Source organism: Salmo trutta, chromosome 10, assembly GCF_901001165.1.
Source record: "Salmo trutta chromosome 10, fSalTru1.1, whole genome shotgun sequence".
NCBI lineage: Eukaryota > Metazoa > Chordata > Actinopteri > Salmoniformes > Salmonidae > Salmo > Salmo trutta.
In genome coordinates, this window is record NC_042966.1 from 45,984,673 (window position 1) to 46,006,626 (window position 21,954).

The 21,954-nt window shown below is 48.4% G+C and overlaps 1 protein-coding gene across 1 annotated transcript in view; it reads right to left on the reverse strand.

Annotated features, from left to right (window-relative positions):
- LOC115201767 (AT-rich interactive domain-containing protein 4B-like) overlaps window positions 1-21,954 on the reverse strand; it is a gene marked incomplete at its 3' end in the record, with an annotated part of 156,428 nt that overhangs the window by 118,645 nt on the left and 15,829 nt on the right. The window contains exon 3 of the mRNA XM_029765655.1: window positions 10,110-10,220. Coding sequence (XP_029621515.1) covers window positions 10,110-10,220 — 111 coding nt within the window. The remainder of the gene's footprint in view (window positions 1-10,109; window positions 10,221-21,954) is intronic.

Here is a 21,954-nt window from a genome sequence, read left to right on the forward strand (position 1 = left end):
TCCCATATCTCTATACCTCCACCTACAGTCCCATATCTCCACCTACAGTCCCATACCTCTATACCTCCAACTACAGTCCCACACCTCTATACCTCCAACTACAGTCCCACACCTCTATACCTCCACCTACAGTCCCATATCTCTATACCTCCACCTACAGTCCCATACCTCCACCTACAGTCCCATACCTCCACCTACAGTCCCATACCTCCACCTACAGTCCCATACCTCCACCTACAGTCCCATACCTCCACCTACAGTCCCATACCTCCACCTACAGTCCCATACCTCCACCTACAGTCCCATACCTCCACCTACAGTCCCATACCTCTTTACCTCCACGGAGAGTTGAGTTGTAGCAGGGTGTTGCGGTCCCTTTTCTTAGAGGCGTACATTTATTTTTTATTTCACCTTTATTTAACCAGGTAGGCTAGTTGAGAACAAGTTCTCATTTACATATCTCTACATATCTCATACACCTCTACATATATCATACACCTCTACATATATCATACACCTCTACATATATCATACACCTCTACATATATCATACACCTCTACCTCTACATATATCATACACCTCTACATATATCATACACCTCTACATATATCATACACCTCTACCTATACATATATCATACACCTCTACATATATCATACACCTCTACATATATCATACACCTCTACCTATACATATATCATACACCTCTACATATATCATACACCTCTACCTCTACATATATCATACACCTCTACATATATCATACACCTCTACATATATCATACACCTCTACCTCTACAAATATCATACACCTCTACCTCTACAAATATCATACACCTCTACATATATCATACACCTCTATCTCTACATATATCATACACCTCTACATATATCATACACCTCTACATATATCATACACCTCTACAGATATCATACACCTCTACAGATATCATACACCTCTACCTCTACATATATCATACACCTCTACATATATCATACACCTCTACAGATATCATACACCTCTACCTCTACATATATCATACACCTCTACATATATCATACACCTCTACTTCTACATATATCATACACCTCTACATATATCATACACCTCTACAGATATCATACACCTCTACCTCTACATATATCATACACCTCTACATATATCATACACCTCTACATATATCATACACCTCTACTTCTACATATATCATACACCTCTACATATATCATATACCTCTACCTCTACATACATCATACACCTCTACATATATCATACACCTCTACATATATCACACACCTCTACCTCTACAGATATCATACACCTCTACCTCTACAGATATCATACACCTCTACAGATATCATACACCTCTACCTCTACAGATATCATACACCTCTACATATATCACACACCTCTACATATATCATACACCTCCACATATATCAGACACCTCTACAGATATCAGACACCTCTACAGATATCAGACACCTCTACAGATATCAGACACCTCTACATATATCAGACACCTCTACATATATCAGACACCTCTACATATATCACACACCTCTACCTCTACAGATATCATACACCTCTACCTCTACAGATATCATACACCTCTACAGATATCATACAACACTACCTCTACAGATATCATACACCTCTACATATATCACACACCTCTACATATATCATACACCTCCACAGATATCAGACACCTCTACAGATATCAGACACCTCTACAGATATCAGACACCTCTACAGATATCAGACACCTCTACAGATATCAGACACCTCTACAGATATCAGACACCTCTACATATATCAGACACCTCTACAGATATCAGACACCTCTACAGATATCAGACACCTCTACAGATATCAGACACCTCTACAGATATCAGACACCTCTACAGATATCAGACACCTCTACAGATATCAGACACCTCTACATATATCAGACACCTCTACATATATCACACACCTCTACCTCTACATATATCATACACCTCTACAGATATCATACACCTCTACCTCTACAGATATCATACACCTCTACAGATATCATACACCTCTACCTCTACAGATATCATACACCTCTACATATATCACACACCTCTACATATATCATACACCTCCACAGATATCAGACACCTCCACAGATATCAGACACCTCTACAGATATCAGACACCTCTACAGATATCAGACACCTCTACAGATATCAGACACCTCTACAGATATCAGACACCTCTACATATATCAGACACCTCTACAGATATCAGACACCTCTACAGATATCAGACACCTCTACATATATCAGACACCTCTACATATATCACACACCTCTACCTCTACATATATCATACACCTCTACAGATATCATACACCTCTACCTCTACAGATATCATACACCTCTACAGATATCATACACCTCTACCTCTACAGATATCATACACCTCTACATATATCACACACCTCTACATATATCATACACCTCCACAGATATCAGACACCTCTACAGATATCAGACACCTCTACAGATATCAGACACCTCTACAGATATCAGACATATATTATACACCTCTACATATATCATACACCTCTACCTCTACATATATCATACACCTCTACATATATCTTACACCTCTACCTCTACATATATCATACACCTCTACAGATATCATACACCTCTACAGATATCATACACCTCTACATATCATACACCTCTACATATCATACACCTCTACATATCATACACCTCTACATATCATACACCTCTACATATACCATACACCTCTACATATACCATACACCTCTACCTCTACATATATCATACACCTCTACAGATATCATACACCTCTACAGATATCATACACCTCTACATATACCATACACCTCTACCTCTACATATCTCATACACCTCTACATATATCATACACCTCTACATATATCATACACCTCTACATATATCATACACCTCTACATATATCATACACCTCTACATATATCATACACCTCTACATATATCATACACCTCTACCTATACATATATCATACACCTCTACATATATCATACACCTCTACCTCTACATATATCATACACCTCTACATATATCATACACCTCTACATATATCATACACCTCTACCTCTACAAATATCATACACCTCTACCTCTACATATATCATACACCTCTACATATATCATACACCTCTACATATATCATACACCTCTACAGATATCATACACCTCTACAGATATCATACACCTCTACCTCTACATATATCATACACCTCCACAGATATCAGACACCTCTACAGATATCAGACACCTCTACAGATATCAGACACCTCTACAGATATCAGACACCTCTACAGATATCAGACACCTCTACATATATCAGACACCTCTACAGATATCAGACACCTCTACAGATATCAGACACCTCTACAGATATCAGACACCTCTACAGATATCAGACACCTCTACATATATCAGACACCTCTACATATATCACACACCTCTACCTCTACATATATCATACACCTCTACAGATATCATACACCTCTACCTCTACAGATATCATACACCTCTACAGATATCATACACCTCTACCTCTACAGATATCATACACCTCTACATATATCACACACCTCTACATATATCATACACCTCCACAGATATCAGACACCTCTACAGATATCAGACACCTCTACAGATATCAGACACCTCTACAGATATCAGACATATATTATACACCTCTACATATATCATACACCTCTACCTCTACATATATCATACACCTCTACATATATCTTACACCTCTACCTCTACATATATCATACACCTCTACAGATATCATACACCTCTACAGATATCATACACCTCTACATATCATACACCTCTACATATCATACACCTCTACATATCATACACCTCTACATATACCATACACCTCTACATATACCATACACCTCTACCTCTACATATATCATACACCTCTACAGATATCATACACCTCTACAGATATCATACACCTCTACAGATATCATACACCTCTACATATACCATACACCTCTACCTCTACATATATCATACACCTCTACAGATATCATACACCTCTACATATACCATACACCTCTACCTCTACATATCTCATACACCTCTACATATATCATACACCTCTACATATATCATACACCTCTACATATATCATACACCTCTACATATATCATACACCTCTACATATATCATACACCTCTACCTATACATATATCATACACCTCTACATATATCATACACCTCTACCTCTACATATATCATACACCTCTACATATATCATACACCTCTACATATATCATACACCTCTACCTCTACAAATATCATACACCTCTACCTCTACATATATCATACACCTCTACATATATCATACACCTCTACATATATCATACACCTCTACAGATATCATACACCTCTACAGATATCATACACCTCTACCTCTACATATATCATACACCTCTACATATATCATACACCTCTACAGATATCATACACCTCTACCTCTACATATATCATACACCTCTACATATATCATACACCTCTACATATATCATACACCTCTACTTCTACATATATCATACACCTCTACATATATCATACACCTCTACAGATATCATACACCTCTACCTCTACATATATCATACACCTCTACATATATCATACACCTCTACATATATCATACACCTCTACTTCTACATATATCATACACCTCTACATATATCATATACCTCTACCTCTACATATATCATACACCTCTACATATATCATACACCTCTACATATATCACACACCTCTACCTCTACAGATATCATACACCTCTACCTCTACAGATATCATACACCTCTACAGATATCATACACCTCTACCTCTACAGATATCATATAAATCAACCTAAAACACACACCTCTACATATATCAGACACCTCTACATATATCAGACACCTCTACATATATCAGACACCTCTACATATATCAGACACCTCTACAGATATCAGACACCTCTACAGATATCAGACACCTCTACAGATATCAGACACCTCTACAGATATCAGACACCTCTACAGATATCAGACACCTCTACAGATATCAGACACCTCTACATATATCACACACCTCTACATATATCACACACCTCTACCTCTACATATATCATACACCTCTACAGATATCATACACCTCTACCTCTACAGATATCATACACCTCTACAGATATCATACACCTCTACAGATATCATACACCTCTACATATATCACACACCTCTACATATATCATACACCTCCACAGATATCAGACACCTCTACAGATATCAGACACCTCTACAGATATCAGACACCTCTACAGATATCAGACACCTCTACATATATCATACACCTCTACATATATCAGACACCTCTACAGATATCAGACACCTCTACAGATATCAGACACCTCTACATATATCAGACACATCATACACCCCTCTACCACTACCTCTACACATACCATACACCTCTATCATACCCCTTTATCACACACCTCCACCTCTATCACACACCTCCACCTCTATCATACACCTTCACCTCTATCATACACCTCCACCTCTATCATACACCTCCACCTCTATCATACACCTCCACCTCTATCATACACCTCCACCTCTATCACACACCTCATTGTCCGGTAGCCAAATGCACATTTGCGTGTAGCCTACTGTCATGTAGGCCTTCCCTGTAGCTCAGTTGGTAGAGCATGGTGTTTGCAACACCAGGGTTGTGGGTTCGATTCCCACGGGGGGCCAGTACAAAAAAATGCATGAAATGAAATGTATGTATTCACTACTGTAAGTCGCTCTGGATAAGAGTGTCTGCTAAATGACTAAAATGTAATGTAATGTAATGTAATGTAATGTAAAGTAATGTAATGTGATGTAATGTAATGTAATGTAATGTGCACATTGCTGAGCTAATAACGTTAAGAAATAGTTTATCAACATTTGAAGCAAAACATTCTGTTGCTTTTTAACCTTTGTTTGTGTAGCCTAGTCCGACTGAATCTCTACTTCCATATATATATATATACACACACACACACACACACACACACACACACACACACATATATATATATATATCTGGTCATTTTTAACGTTTGTTTGTGTAGCCTAGTCCGACTGAATCTCTACTTCATATATATATATATATATATATATATATATATATATATATATATATATACACACACACACACACACACATATATATATATATATATCTGGTCATTTTTAACGTTTGTTTGTGTAGCCTAGTCCGACTGAATCTCTACTTCCATATACATCTGGTCAGAAGTAGTGTACTGTACAGCATGGTTCTCCCTAAAGAATGGAAGGTATCTATACATTGAGTGTACAAAACATTAAGAACACCTTCCTAATATTGAGTTACAATTCGTCAACCATTGTCCCAGTGTCCCACCACCCACCAACCCCTCTTTACGCTACTGCTACTCTCTGTTCATCATATATGCATAGTCACTTTAACCACATCTACATGTACATACTACCTCAATCAGCCCGACTAACCGGTGTCTGTATGTAGCCTCGCTACTGTATATAGCCTCTCTACTGTATATAGCCTCTCTACTGTATATAGCCTCTCTACTGTATATAGCCCCTCTACTGTATATAGCCCCTCTACTGTATATAGCCCCTCTACTGTATATGTAGCCTCTACTGTATGTAGCCTCTACTGTATGTAGACTCTCCTGTATGTAGCCTCTACTGTATATAGCCCCTCTACTGTACATAGCCCCTCTACTGTACGTAGCCCCTACTGTACGTAGCCCCTCTACTGTACGTAGCCCCTCTACTGTACGTAGCCCCTCTACTGTACATAGCCCCTCTACTGTACATAGCCCCTCTACTGTACATAGCCCCGCTACTGTACATAGCCCCTCTACTGTATATAGCCTCACTACTGTATATAGCCCCTCTACTGTATACAGCCCCTCTACTGTATACAGCCCCTCTACTGTATACAGCCCCTCTACTGTATACAGCCCCTCTACTGTATACAGCCTCTACTGTATACAGCCTCTCTACTGTATATAGCCTCTACTGTATACAGCCTCTCTACTGTATATAGCCTCTACTGTATATAGACTCTCCACTGTATATAGCCTCTCCACTGTATATAGCCTCTCCACTGTATATAGCCCCTCCACTGTATATAGCCCCTCCACTGTATATAGCCCCTCCACTGTATATAGCCCCTCTACTGTATATAGCCCCTCTACTGTATATAGCCCCTCTACTGTATATAGCCCCTCTACTGTATATAGCCCCGCTACTGTATATAGCCTCGCTGCTGTATATAGCCCCTCTACTGTATATAGCCCCTCTACTGTATATAGCCTCTCTGCTGTATATAGCCTCTCTGCTGTATATAGCCTCTCTACTGTATATAGCCTGTCTTTTTACTGTTGTTTAATTTTCCTTTACCTACCTATTGTTCACCTAATACCTTTTTCGCACTATTGGTTAGAGTCTGTAAGTAAGCATTTCACTGAGGTCTACTACACCTGTTGTATTCAGCATTTCACTGAGGTCTACTACACCTGTTGTATTCAGCATTTCACTGTGAGGTCTACTACACCTGTAGGATTCAGCATTTCACTGAGGTCTACTACACCTGTTGTATTCAGCATTTCACTGTGAGGTCTACTACACCTGTTGTATTCAGCATTTCACTGTAAGGTCTACTACACCTGTTGTATTCAGCATTTCACTGTGAGGTCTACTACACCTGTTGTATTCAGCATTTCACTGTGAGGTCTACTACACCTGTTGTATTCAGCATTTCACTGTAAGGTCTACTACACCTGTTGTATTCAGCATTTCACTGTGAGGTCTACTACACCTGTTGTATTCAGCATTTCACTGTGAGGTCTACTACACCTGTTATATTCAGCATTTCACTGTGAGGTCTACTACACCTGTTGTATTCAGCATTTCACTGTAAGGTCTACTACACCTGTTGTATTCAGCATTTCACTGTAAGGTCTACTACACCTGTTGTATTCAGCATTTCACTGTGAGGTCTACACCTGTTGTATTCAGCATTTCACTGTGAGGTCTACTACACCTGTTGTATTCAGCATTTCACTGTGAGGTCTACTACACCTGTTGTATTCAGCATTTCACTGTAAGGTCTACTACACCTGTTGTATTCAGCATTTCACTGTGAGGTCTACTACACCTGTTGTATTCAGCATTTCACTGTGAGGTCTACTACACCTGTTGTATTCAGCATTTCACTGTAAGGTCTACTACACCTGTTGTATTCAGCATTTCACTGTGAGGTCTACTACACCTGTTGTATTCAGCATTTCACTGTAAGGTCTACTACACCTGTTGTAATCAGCATTTCACTGTAAGGTCTACTACACCTGTTGTATTCAGCATTTCACTGTGAGGTCTACTACACCGGTTTTATTCAGCATTTCACTGTAAGGTCTACTACACCTGTTGTATTCAGCATTTCACTGTAAGGTCTACTACACCTGTTGTATTCAGCATTTCACTGTGAGGTCGTCTACACCTGTTGTATTCAGCATTTCACTGTAAGGTCTACACCTGTTGTATTCAGCATTTCACTGTAAGGTCTACTACACCTGTTGTATTCAGCATTTCACTGTGAGGTCTACTACACCTGTTGTATTCAGCATTTCACTGTAAAGTCTACTATACCTGTTGTATTCAGCATTTCACTGTGAGGTCTACTACACCTGTTGTATTCAGCATTTCACTGTAAGGTCTACTATACCTGTTGTATTCAGCATTTCACTGTGAGGTCTACTACACCTGTTGTATTCAGCATTTCACTGTAAGGTCTACTACACCTGTTGTATTCAGCATTTCACTGTGAGGTCTACTACACCTGTTGTATTCAGCATTTCACTGTGAGGTCTACTACACCTGTTGTATTCAGCATTTCACTGTGAGGTCTACTACACCTGTTGTATTCGGCGCACGTGACAAATAAACTTTGATTTGATCAATATCTAAAGCCAATTCATGTCTTAAAAATCCTTCTTGAACCCGTCTCCTCCCCTTCATCTACACTGACCCAAAACAGAAACGCAACATTAGCCGCTTCCGTGGTTTTATAGAATTCAGCCTCATAGCCGCAGACCGCGTGCAGCCACACCAGCCCAGGACCTCCACATCTGGCTTGTTCACTTACAGGACCATCTGAGGAGGGGTGCTGAGAAGTATTTCTGTCTGTAATAAAGCCCTTTTGTGGGGAAAAACTAATTGGGATTGGTTGGGCCTGGCTCCCCAATGGGTGGGCCTATGCCCTTCCACACCCACCCATGGCTACACCCCTGCCCAGCGGGTGGGCCTATGCCCTTCCACACCCAGTCATGTGAAATCCATAGATTAGGGACTAATGAATTTCTTTCAATTGACTGATTCTCTCTCTCATACACAAACAGCAACATTCCTCTGGGTAGCTAGAGGAGCCTGAGGAGGCACCATAGGGGGAAATGGGAACATCTATAAACAGAAATTCTGTCCATTAAACTTTGTTTCAATTTATATTAATTGTACAATTACAACATTGTTACTTCACAGATTATGATGTTTACTTTACAAAATAACTGGTTCACGGTAGAAATGGTCCTACAGCCAGCCAGCCAGCCTGGTCCCACAGCCAGCCCGGTCCCGCAGCCGGCCAGCCAGCCCGGTCCCGCAGCCGGCCAGCCAGGTCCGGCAGCCAGCCATCCAGCCTGGTCCCGCAGCCAGCCAGCCAGCCTGGTCCCGCAGCCAGCCAGCCAGCCTGGTCCCGCAGCCAGCCAGCCAGCCTGGTCCCGCAGCCAGCCAGCCAGCCTGGTCCCGCAGCCAGCCAGCCTGGTCCCGCAGCCAGCCAGCCAGCCTGGTCCCGCAGCCAGCCTGGTCCCACAGCCAGCCTGGTCCCACAATCTTTGTGCTCCATTGCAAATTCTACAGTCACTGTCACACCAAACTAAGACAGGACAAAACTAGATCTCCTGATCATTAAGTGTTGAACAGTTACCTTGGCCTTGACCAGTCTCTTGGCAGTCTTAATCTTGGCCTCACAGAAAGCCCCTCTGTACTTGGCGCTGACATCAGTGCCCACTGTCAGGTAGGGCGGCTCCTCCTGAGTCTGAACGGAGAGAAAAGGGGAGACACCGTGAGAGAGAGAGAGAGAGAGAGAGAGAGAGAAAAGGGGAGACACCGTGAGAGAGAGAGAAAGAGGAGACACCATGAGCAGAAGGGAGGGAGAGAGAGAGAGAGAGGGAGGGAGGGAGGGAGGGAGGGAGGGAGGGAGGGAGGGAGGGAGGGAGGGAGGGAGGGAGGGAGGGAGGGGAGACACCGTGAGTGGAAGGGAGGGAGGGAGAGAGAAAGGGGAGACACCATGAGTGGAAGGGAGTCAATGATGACATTCAGATTAGTGGAGATGAACAAGAGATTGAAGTCAGGACAGAGCAGTGACAGAGTCAGTGAGTGAATAATACCAGTTAGATCTGCCATATTCATTAGTGCACAACTTAACAAAACATTTTGCAACGGAAAACAAAAACAAGCATTTATTGGACAAATTCATGTTTGGTTCCTACTAGTGTAAACGGCCAAGGACTACAAGTCAGGAAGGTCTCAGTGAATGTGAATCCAGCTAGTATTTATAACATTTTTGACATGCGTTTTTCTGGATATTTTTGTTGTTATTCTGTCTCTCACTGTTCAAATAAACCTACCATTAAAATGATAGACTGACCCTTTCTTTATCAGTGGGCAAACATACAAAATCAGCAGGGGATCAAATACTTTTTTCCCCCACTGTATATCTCGACACAATGATGAAAATAATCATGGCCTCTAAACCTGCATACTGGACCCTACTAAAATACTGAAAGAGCTGCTTCCTGTGCTTGGCCCTCCTATGTTGAACATAATAAACGTCTCTCTATCCACTGGATGTGTACCAAACTCACTAAAAGTGGCAGTAATAAAGCCTCTCTTGAAAAAGCCAAACCTTCACCCAGAAAATATTTTAAAAAACGAATCGGCCTATATCGAATCTCCCATTCCTCTCAAATTTTTGAAAAAGCTGATGCACAGCAAATCACAGCCTTCCTGAAGACAAACTATGTATACGAAGCACTTCAGTCTGGTTTTAGACCCCATCGTAGCACTGAGACTGCACTTGTGAAGGTGGTAAATGACCTTTTAATGACGTCAGACCGAGGCTCTGCATCTGTCCTCATGCTCCTAGATCTTAGTGCCGCTTTTGATACCATCGATCACCACATTCTTTTGGAGAGATTGGAAACCCAAATTGGTCTACATGGACAAGTTCTGGCCTGGTTTAGATCTTATCTGTCGGAAAGATATCAGTTTGTCTCTGTGAATGGTTCGTCCTCTGACAAATCAATTGTAAATTTCGGTGTTCCTCAAGGTTCCGTTTTAGGACCACTATTGTTTTCACTATATATTTTACCTCTTGGTGATGTCATTCGGAAACATAATGTTAACTTTCACTGCTATGCGGACGACACACAGCTGTACATTTCAATGAAACATGGTGAAGCTCCAAAATTGCCCTCGCTAGAAGCCTGTGTTTCAGACATAAGGAAGTGGATGGCCACAAACTTTCTACTTTTAAAACTTGGACAAAACAGAGATGCTTGTTCTAGGTCCCAAGAAACAAAGAAACAAAGAGATCTTCTGTTGAATCTGACAATTAATCTTGATGGTTGTACAGTCGTCTCAAATAAAACTGAAGGACCTCGGCATTATTCTGGACCCAGATCTCTCTTTGACGAACATATCAAGACTGTTTCAAGGACAGCTTTTTTCCATCTACGTAACATTGCAAAAATCAGAAACTTTCTGTCCAAAAATGATGCAGAAAAATTCATCCATGCTTTTCTCACTTCTAGGTTAGACAGCTGCAATACTCTACTTTCCGGCTACCGGAAATAAAAAATTAAATAAAACTTCAGTTAGTGCTAAATTCGGCTGCTAGAATCTTGACTAGAACCAAAAAAATTGATCATATTACTAGTGCTAGCCTCTCTACACTGGCTTCCTGTTAAGGCAAGGGCTGATTTCAAGGTTTTACTGCTAACCTACAAAGCATTACATGGGCTTGCTCCTACCCATCTTTCCAATTTGGTCCTGCCGTACATATCTACATGTACGCTACGGTCACAAGACGCAGGCCTCCTTATTGTCCCTAGAATTTCTAAGCAAACAGCTGGAGGCAGGGCTTTCTCCTATAGAGCTCCATTTTTATGGAATGGTCTGCCTACCCATGTGAGAGACGCAGACTCAGTCTCAACCTTTAAGTCTTTACTGAAGACTTATCTCTTCAGTAGGTCATATGATTGAGTGTAGTCTGGCCCAGGAGTGTGAAGGTGAACGGAAAGGCACTGGAGCAACGAACCGCCCTTGCTGTCTCTGCCTTGCCGGTTCCCCTCTTTCCACTGGGATTCTCTGCCTCTATCCCTATTACAGGGGCTGAGTCACTGGCTTACTGGTGTTCTTCCATGCCGTCCCTGGGAGGGGTGCGTCACTTGAGTGGGTTGAGCCACTGACATGGTCTTCCTGTCTGGGTTGGCGCCCCCCTTGGGCTGTGCCGTGGCAGAGATCTTTGTGGGCTATACTCGGACTTGTCTCAGGATGGTAAGTTGGTGGTTGAAGATATCCCTCTTGTGGTGTGGGGGCCGTGCTTTGAAAAGTGGGTGGGGTTATATCCTTCCTGTTTGGCCCTGTCTGGGGGTATTGTCAGATGGGGCCACATTGTCTCCCGACCCCTCCTGTCTCAGCCTCCAGTATTTATGCTGCAATAGTTTGTGTCGGGGGGCTAGGTTCAGTATGTTATATCTGGAGTATTTCTCCTGTCTTATCCGGTGTCCCGTCGGAAATTAAGTACGCTCTTCTAATTATCTCTCTCTCCCGCCTGCAGCTATTGAACCCTGACCTGTTCACCGGACATGCTACCTGTCCCAGACCTGCTGTTTTCAACTCTCTAGAGACAGCAGGAGCGGTAGAGATACTCTGAATGATCGGCTATGAAAAGCCAACTGACATTTACTCCTGAGGTGCTGACCTGTTGCACCCTCGACAACTACTGTGATTATTATTATTTGACCATGCTGGTCATTTATGAACATTTGAACATCTTGGCCATGTTCTGTTATAATCTCCACCTGGCACAGCCAGAAGAGGACTGGCCACTCCTCATAGCCTGGTTCCTCTAGGTTTCTTCCTAGGTTCTGGCCTTTCTAGGGAGTTTTTCCTAGCCACCGTGCTTCTACACCTGCATTGCTTGCTGTTTGGGGTTTTAGGCTGGGTTTCTGTAAAGCACTTTGTGACATCAGCTGATGTAAGAAGGGCTTTATAAATAAATTTGATTTTACTGCGGATATAGATACTTTTGTACCCGTTTCCTCAAGCATCTTCACAAGGTTCTGTGCTGTTGTTCTGGGATTGATTTGCACTTTTCGCACCAAAGTACATTCATCTCTAGGAGACAGATCGCGTCTCCTTCCTGAGCGGTATGACGGTTGCGTGGTCCCATGGTGTTAGTACGCAAGTATAATTGTTTGTACAGATGAACGTGGTACCTTCAGGCGTTTGAAAATTGCTCCCAAGGATGAACCTTGTGGAGGTCTACAATTGTTTTTCTGAGGTCTTGGCTGATTTCTTTTGATTTTCCCATTATGTCAAGCAAAGAGGCACTGAGGTTGAAGGTAGGCCTTGAAATACATCCACAGGTACACCTCCAATTGACTCAAATGATGTCAATTAGCCTATCAGTAGCTTCTAAAGCCATGAGATAATATTCTGGAATTTTCCAAGCTGTTTAAAAGGCACAGTCAACTTAGTGTATGTAAACTTCTGACCCACTGGAATTGTGATACAGTGAATTATAAGTGAAATAATCTGGCCGTAAACTATTATTGGAAAAATTACTTGTGTCTTGCACAAAGTAGATGTCTTAACCAACTTGCTAAAACTATAGTTTGTTGATGCTGCCACCACCATGCTTCACCATAGAGATGCTGGGCATTCAGGCCAAAGAGTTCAATCTTGGTTTCATCAGACCAGAGAATCTTGTTTCTCATGGTCCAAGTCCTTTAAGTGCCTTTTGGCAAACTCCAAGCAGGATGTCATGTGCCTTTTACTGAGGAGTGGCTTCTGTCTGGCCACTCTATCATAAAGGCCTGATTGGTGGAGTGCTGCAGAGACGGGATAACTTTCCAGAAGGACAACCATATCCACAGAGGAGCTCTGTCAGTGACCATCGGGTTCTTAGTCACCTCCCTGACCAAGGCCCTTCTCACCTGATTGATCAGTTTGGCCGGGCAGCCAGCTCTAGGAAGAGTCTTGGTGGTTCTAAACTTCTTCCATTTAACTTCTTCCATACCTTCCCCAGATCTGTGCCTCGAAACAATCCTGACATGCACTGTCAACTGTGGGACTTTATGTAGACAGGTGTGTGCCTTCCCAAATCATGTCCAATCAATTGAATTTACCACAGGTGGACTCTAATCAAGTTGTAGAAACATCTCAAGGATGATCAATGGAAACAGGATACACCTGAGCTCAATTTCAGGTCTCATAGCAAAGGATCTGAATTCTTAAGTAAATAAGGTATTTTTATTTAAATTACCCAAAATCTTTTTTTTGAAAATCTGTTTTGTCATTATGGGGTATTGTATGTATTTATTTTAGAATAGGGTTGTAACAAAATGTGGAAAAAGTCAAGGGGTCTGAAAACGTTCCTAATGCACTGCATTTGAAAATAATAGTATTGCATTGTGTACAGAGGAGAGGGAACGTCAGAGGACAAACAGTGTCTTTACAGAGAGACGATACGGCCCACCGGGAGACTAGAGGGACGATACGGCCCACCGGGAGACTAGAGAGACGATACGGCCCACCGGGAGACTAGAGGGACGATACGGCCCACCGAGAGACGATACGGCCCACCGGGAGACGATACGGCCCACCGGGAGACGATACGGCCCACCGGGAGACGATACGGCCCACCGGGAGACGATACGGCCCACCGGGAGACTAGAGAGACGATACGGCCCACCGGGAGACTAGAGGGACGATACGGCCCACCGGGAGACGATACGGCCCACCGGGAGACGATACGGCCCACCGGGAGACGATACGGCCCACCGGGAGACGATACGGCCCACCGAGAGACGATGCGGCCCACCGAGAGACGATACGGCCCACCGGGAGACGATACGGCCCACCGGGAGACGATACGGCCCACCGGGAGACGATACGGCCCACCGGGAGACTAGAGGGACGATACGGCCCACCGAGAGACGATACGGCCCACCGGGAGACGATACGGCCCACCGGGAGACGATACGGCCCACCGGGAGACGATACGGCCCACCGGGAGACTAGAGGGACGATACGGCCCACCGGGAGACGATACAGCCCACCGGGAGACTAGAGGGACGATACAGCCCCACCGAGAGACGATACGGCCCACCGGGAGACGATACGGCCCACCGGGAGACTAGAGGGACGATACGGCCCACTGGGAGACTAGAGGGACGATACGGCCCACCGGGAGACGATACGGCCCACCGGGAGACTAGAGGGACGATACGGCCCACCGGGAGACTAGAGGGACGATACGGCCCACCGGGAGACTAGAGGGACGATACGGCCCACCGGGAGACTAGAGAGACGATACGGCCCACCGGGAGACTAGAGAGACGGTACGGCCCACCGGGAGACTAGAGAGACGGTACGGCCCACCGGGAGACTAGAGAGACGGTACGGCCCACCGGGAGACGAGAGTGACGATACGGCCCACCGGGAGACTAGAGGGACGACACGGCCCACCGGGAGACTAGAGTGACGGTACGGCCCACCGGGAGACTAGAGGGACGGTACGGCCCACCGGGAGACTAGAGGGACGGTACGGCCCACCGGGAGACGATACGGCCCACCGGGAGACGATACGGCCCACCGGGAGACTAGAGTGACGATACGGCCCACCGGGAGACTAGAGAGACGATACGGCCCACCGGGAGACGATACGGCCCACCGGGAGACGATACGGCCCACCGGGAGACGATACGGCCCACCGGGAGACTAGAGGGACGATCCGGCCCACCGGGAGACTAGAGGGACGATACGGCCCACCGGGAGACTAGAGGGACGATACGGCCCACCGGGAGACTAGAGGGACGGTACGGCCCACCGGGAGACTAGAGAGACGGTACGGCCCACCGGGAGACTAGAGAGACAGTACGGCCCACCGGGAGACTAGAGGGACGGTACGGCCCACCGGGAGACTAGAGAGACGATACGGCCCACCGGGAGACGATACGGCCCACCGGGAGACTAGAGGGACGATACGGCCCACCGGGAGACTAGAGGGACGACACGGCCCACCGGGAGACTAGAGGGACGACACGGCCCACCGGGAGACGATACGGCCCACCGGGAGACTAGAGGGACGACACGGCCCACCGGGAGACTAGAGGGACGACACGGCCCACCGGGAGACTAGAGGGACGACACGGCCCACCGGGAGACTAGAGGGACGACACGGCCCACCGGGAGACTAGAGGGACGGTACGGCCCACCGGGAGACTAGAGGGACGGTACGGCCCACCGGGAGACTAGAGGGACGGTACGGCCCACCGGGAGACTAGAGGGACGGTACGGCCCACCGGGAGACTAGAGGGACGGTACGGCCCACCGGGAGACTAGAGAGACGATACGGCCCACCGGGAGACGATACGGCCCACCGGGAGACTAGAGGGACGATACGGCCCACCGGGAGACTAGAGGGACGATACGGCCCACCGGGAGACTAGAGGGACGATACGGCCCACCGGGAGACTAGAGGGACGATACGGCCCACCGGGAGACGAGAGAGACGATACGGCCCACCGGGAGACGAGAGAGACGATACGGCCCACCGGGAGACGAGAGAGACGATACGGCCCACCGGGAGACGAGAGAGACGATACGGCCCACCGGGAGACTAGAGAGACGATACGGCCCACCGGGAGACGAGAGAGAGATACGGCCCACCGGGAGACGATACGGCCCACTGGGAGACTAGAGAGACGGTACGGCCCACCGGGAGACTAGAGGGACGATACGGCCCACCGGGAGACTCGAGGGACGATTAACGGCCCACCGGAGAGACCTAGGAGGGACGGTTACGGCCACACGGGAGGACTAGCGGGGACGGTACGGTCCGACGGAGGAGACTAGAGAGGGACGGTACGGACCACGCGGCAGACCTAGAGGAGGGACGGTTACGGCGCACCTGGGGACTAGAGAGGACGGTACGGCCCACACCGGGGAGACTAGAGAGGGACGGTACGGCCACCGCTGGAGACCTAGAGAAGGGACGGTCCGGCCCCCGGGAGACTAGAGAGGGACGTGTACGGCCCACCGGGAGACTGAGAGGGACAAGGTACGGCCCAACCGTGAGACATAGAGGGACAATACGGCCCACCGGGAGACTAGAGGGACGATACTGAGCACCACCGGGAGACTAGAGGACGATACTGCCACCGTGGAGACTAAGAGGGACAATACGGCCCACCGGGGAGACTAGAGAGACGATACGGCCCACCGAGGAGACTAGAGGGACGATACGGCCCACCGGGAGAATAGAGAGACGATAAGGGCCACCGGGAGACTAGAGGGACGATACGCCCACCGAGAGACGATGCGGCCCACCGGGAAGACGATACGGCCCACCGGGAGACGATACGGCCCACCGGGAGACGATACGGCCCACCGGGAGACGATACGGCCCACCGGGAGACGATACGGCCCACGGGAGACTAGAGGGGACGATACGCCCACCGGGAGACGATACAGCCCACCGGGAGACTGAGGGACGATACAGCCCACCGAGAGAGATACGGCCCACCGGGAGACGATACGGCCCACCGGGAGACTAGAGGGACGATACGGCCCACCGGGAGACTAGAGGGACGATACGGCCCACCGGGAGACGATACGGCCCACCGGGAGACTAGAGGGACGATACGGCCCACCGGGAGACTAGAGGGACGATACGGCCCCACCGGGAGACTAGAGAGACGATACGGCCCACCGGGAGACTAGAGAGACGGTACGGCCCACCGGGAGACTAGAGAGACGGTACGGCCCACCGGGAGACTAGAGAGACGGTACGGCCCACCGGGAGACTAGAGGGACGATACGGCCCACCGGGAGACTAGAGAGACGATACGGCCCACCGGGAGACTAGAGGGACGGTACGGCCCACCGGGAGACTAGAGGGACGGTACGGCCCACCGGGAGACTAGAGGGACGGTACGGCCCACCGGGAGACTAGAGGGACGATACGGCCCACCGGGAGACGATACGGCCCACCGGGAGACGATACGGCCCACCGGGAGACTAGAGGGACGATCCGGCCCACCGGGAGACTAGAGGGACGATCCGGCCCACCGGGAGACTAGAGGGACGATCCGGCCCACCGGGAGACTAGAGGGACGATACGGCCCACCGGGAGACTAGAGGGACGGTACGGCCCACCGGGAGACTAGAGAGACGGTACGGCCCACCGGGAGACTAGAGAGACAGTACGGCCCACCGGGAGACTAGAGGGACGGTACGGCCCACCGGGAGACTAGAGAGACGGTACGGCCCACCGGGAGACGATACGGCCCACCGGGAGACTAGAGGGACGATACGGCCCACCGGGAGACTAGAGGGACGACACGGCCCACCGGGAGACTTGAGGGACGACACGGCCCACCGGGAGACTAGAGGGACGACACGGCCCACCGGGAGACTAGAGGGACGACACGGCCCACCGGGAGACTAGAGGGACGACACGGCCCACCGGGAGACTAGAGAGACGATACGGCCCACCGGGAGACTAGAGGGACGGTACGGCCCACCGGGAGACCTAGAGGGACGGTACGGCCCACCGGGAGACTAGAGGGACGGTACGGCCCACCGGGGAGACTAGAGGGACGGTACGGCCCACCGGAGACTAGAGGGACGGTACGGCCCACCGGAGACTAGAGAGACGATACGGCCACCGGGAGACGATACGGCCCACCGGGAGACTATAGGGACGATACGGCCCACCGGGAGACTAGAGGGACGATACGGCCCACCGGGAGACGATACGGCCCACCGGGAGACTAGAGGGACGATACGGCCCACCGGGAGACGATACGGCCCACCGGGAGACTAGAGGGACGGTACGGCCCACCGGGAGACTAGAGGGACGGTACAGCCCACCGGGAGACTAGAGGGACGTACGGCCCACCGGGAGACTAGAGGGACGATACGGCCCACCGGGAGACGAGAGAGACGATACGGCCCACCGGGAGACGAGAGAGATACGGCCCACCGGGAGACGAGAGAGACGATACGGGCCCACCGGGAGACTAGAGAGACGATACGGCCCACCGGGAGACGAGAGAGACGATACGGCCCACCGGGAGACGAGAGAGACGATACGGCCCACCGGGAGACGAGAGAGACGATACGGCCCACCGGGAGACTAGAGAGACGATACGGCCCACCGGGAGACGAGAGAGACGATACGGCCCACCGGGAGACGAGAGAGACGATACGGCCCACCGGGAGACGATACGGCCCACTGGGAGACTAGAGAGACGGTACGGCCCACCGGGAGACTAGAGGGACGATACGGCCCACCGGGAGACTAGAGGGACGATACGGCCCACCGGGAGACTAGAGGGACGGTACGGCCCACCGGGAGACTAGAGGGACGGTACGGCCCACCGGGAGACTAGAGAGGGACGGTACGGCCGACCGGGAGACTAGAGAGGACGGTACGGCCCACCGGGAGACTAGAGAGGGACGGTACGGCCGACCGGGAGACTAGAGAGGGACGGTACGGCCCACCGGGAGACTAGAGAGGGACGGTACGGCCCACCGGGAGACTAGAGAGGGACGGTACGGCCCACCGGGAGACTAGAGAGGGACGGTACGGCCCACCGGGAGACTAGAGGGACAATACGGCCCACCGGGAGACTAGAGGGACAATACGGCCCACCGGGAGACTAGAGGGACGATACGGCCCACCGGGAGACTAGAGAGGGACAATACGGCCCACCGGGAGACTAGAGAGGGACAATACGGCCCACCGGGAGACTAGAGGGACGATACGGCCCACCGGGAGACGATACGGCCCACCGGGAGACTAGAGGGACGATATGGCCCACCGGGAGACTTGAGGGACGATACGGTGGGGCCGTATCGTCTCTCTGTAAAGATACTGTTTGTCCTAACCCTAAACCCCCCAACAGGATGTGTAGAATAAAGCCCCCCCCAACAGGATGTGTAGAATAAAGCCCCCCCCAACAGGATGTGTAGAATAAAGCCCCCCCCCAACAGGATGTATAGAATAAAGCCCCCCCCCAACAGGATGTGTAGTTATAAAGCCCCCCCCAACAGGATGTGTAGTTATAAAGCCCCCCCCCAACAGGATGTGTAGAATAAAGCCCCCCCCCCAACAGGATGTGTAGAATAAAGCCCCCCCAACAGGATGTGTAGAATAAAGCCCCCCCCAACAGGATGTATAGAATAAAGCCCCCCCCCAACAGGATGTGTAGAATAAAGCCCCCCCCAAAAGGATGTGTAGAATAAAGCCCCCCCCCCCCCCCCACAACAGGATGTATAGAATAAAGCCCCCCCCCAACAGGATGTGTAGAATAAAGCCCCCCCCAACAGGATGTGTAGAATAAAGCCCCCCCCCAACAGGATGTGTAGAATAAAGCCCCCCCCCAACAGGATGTGTAGAATAAAGCCCCCCCCCAACAGGATGTGTAGAATAAAGCCCCCCCCTCCAACAGGATGTGTAGAATAAAGCCCCCCCCCCAACAGGATGTGTAGAATAAAGCCCCCCCCCTCCAACAGGATGTATAGAATAAAGCCCCCCCAACAGGATGTGTAGAATAAAGCCCCCCCCCTCCAACAGGATGTATAGAATAAAGCCCCCCCCAACAGGATGTGTAGAATAAAGCCCCCCCCCCAACAGGATGTGTAGAATAAAGCCCCCCCAACAGGATGTGTAGAATAAAGCCCCCCCCCAACAGGATGTGTAGAATAAAGCCCCCCCCAAACAGGATGTTTAGAATAAAGCCCCCCCCCCAACAGGATGTGTAGAATAAAGCCCCCCCCAACAGGATGTGTAGAATAAAGCCCCCCCCCAACAGGATGCGTAGAATAAAGCCCCCCCCCAACAGGATGTGTAGAATAAAGCCCCCCCCAACAGGATGTGTAGAATAAAGCCCCCCCCCCCAACAGGATGTGTAGAATAAAGCCCCCCCCCCCCAACAGGATGTGTAGAATAAAGCCCCCCCCCAACAGGATGTGTAGAATAAAGCCCCCCCCAACAGGATGTTTAGAATAAAGCCCCCCAAATGGGATCCATTGAAAAGGTGACCAGTACCACTCTGCTTTCTGGTCCAATGGGTGTGCTATGCGAGAGCTGATTATCGTACGAGTCACAACAACCAGAACCCACAGTGTGTCTGACATACTGCTCTGGACTGCCCCCAATCACATATCCAAACCCAAACCCCAACCAGAACCAGAACCCCCAGTGTGTCTGACATACTGCTCTGGGCTGCCCCCAATCACATATCCAAACCCAAACCAGAACCAGAACCAGACCCCCCAGTGTGTCTGACATACTGCTCTGGGCTGCCCCCAATCACATATCCAAACCCAAACCCATCACTCAATCTCAACGAGCAAAACACTTGTATTCTTTAACTCCCTCTGCTCCTCTCACGTCAAAACACCAACAACACATTTAGCAGACGCTTTTATCAAAAGCAACGTAGTCATGCGTGCATACATTTTACATACGG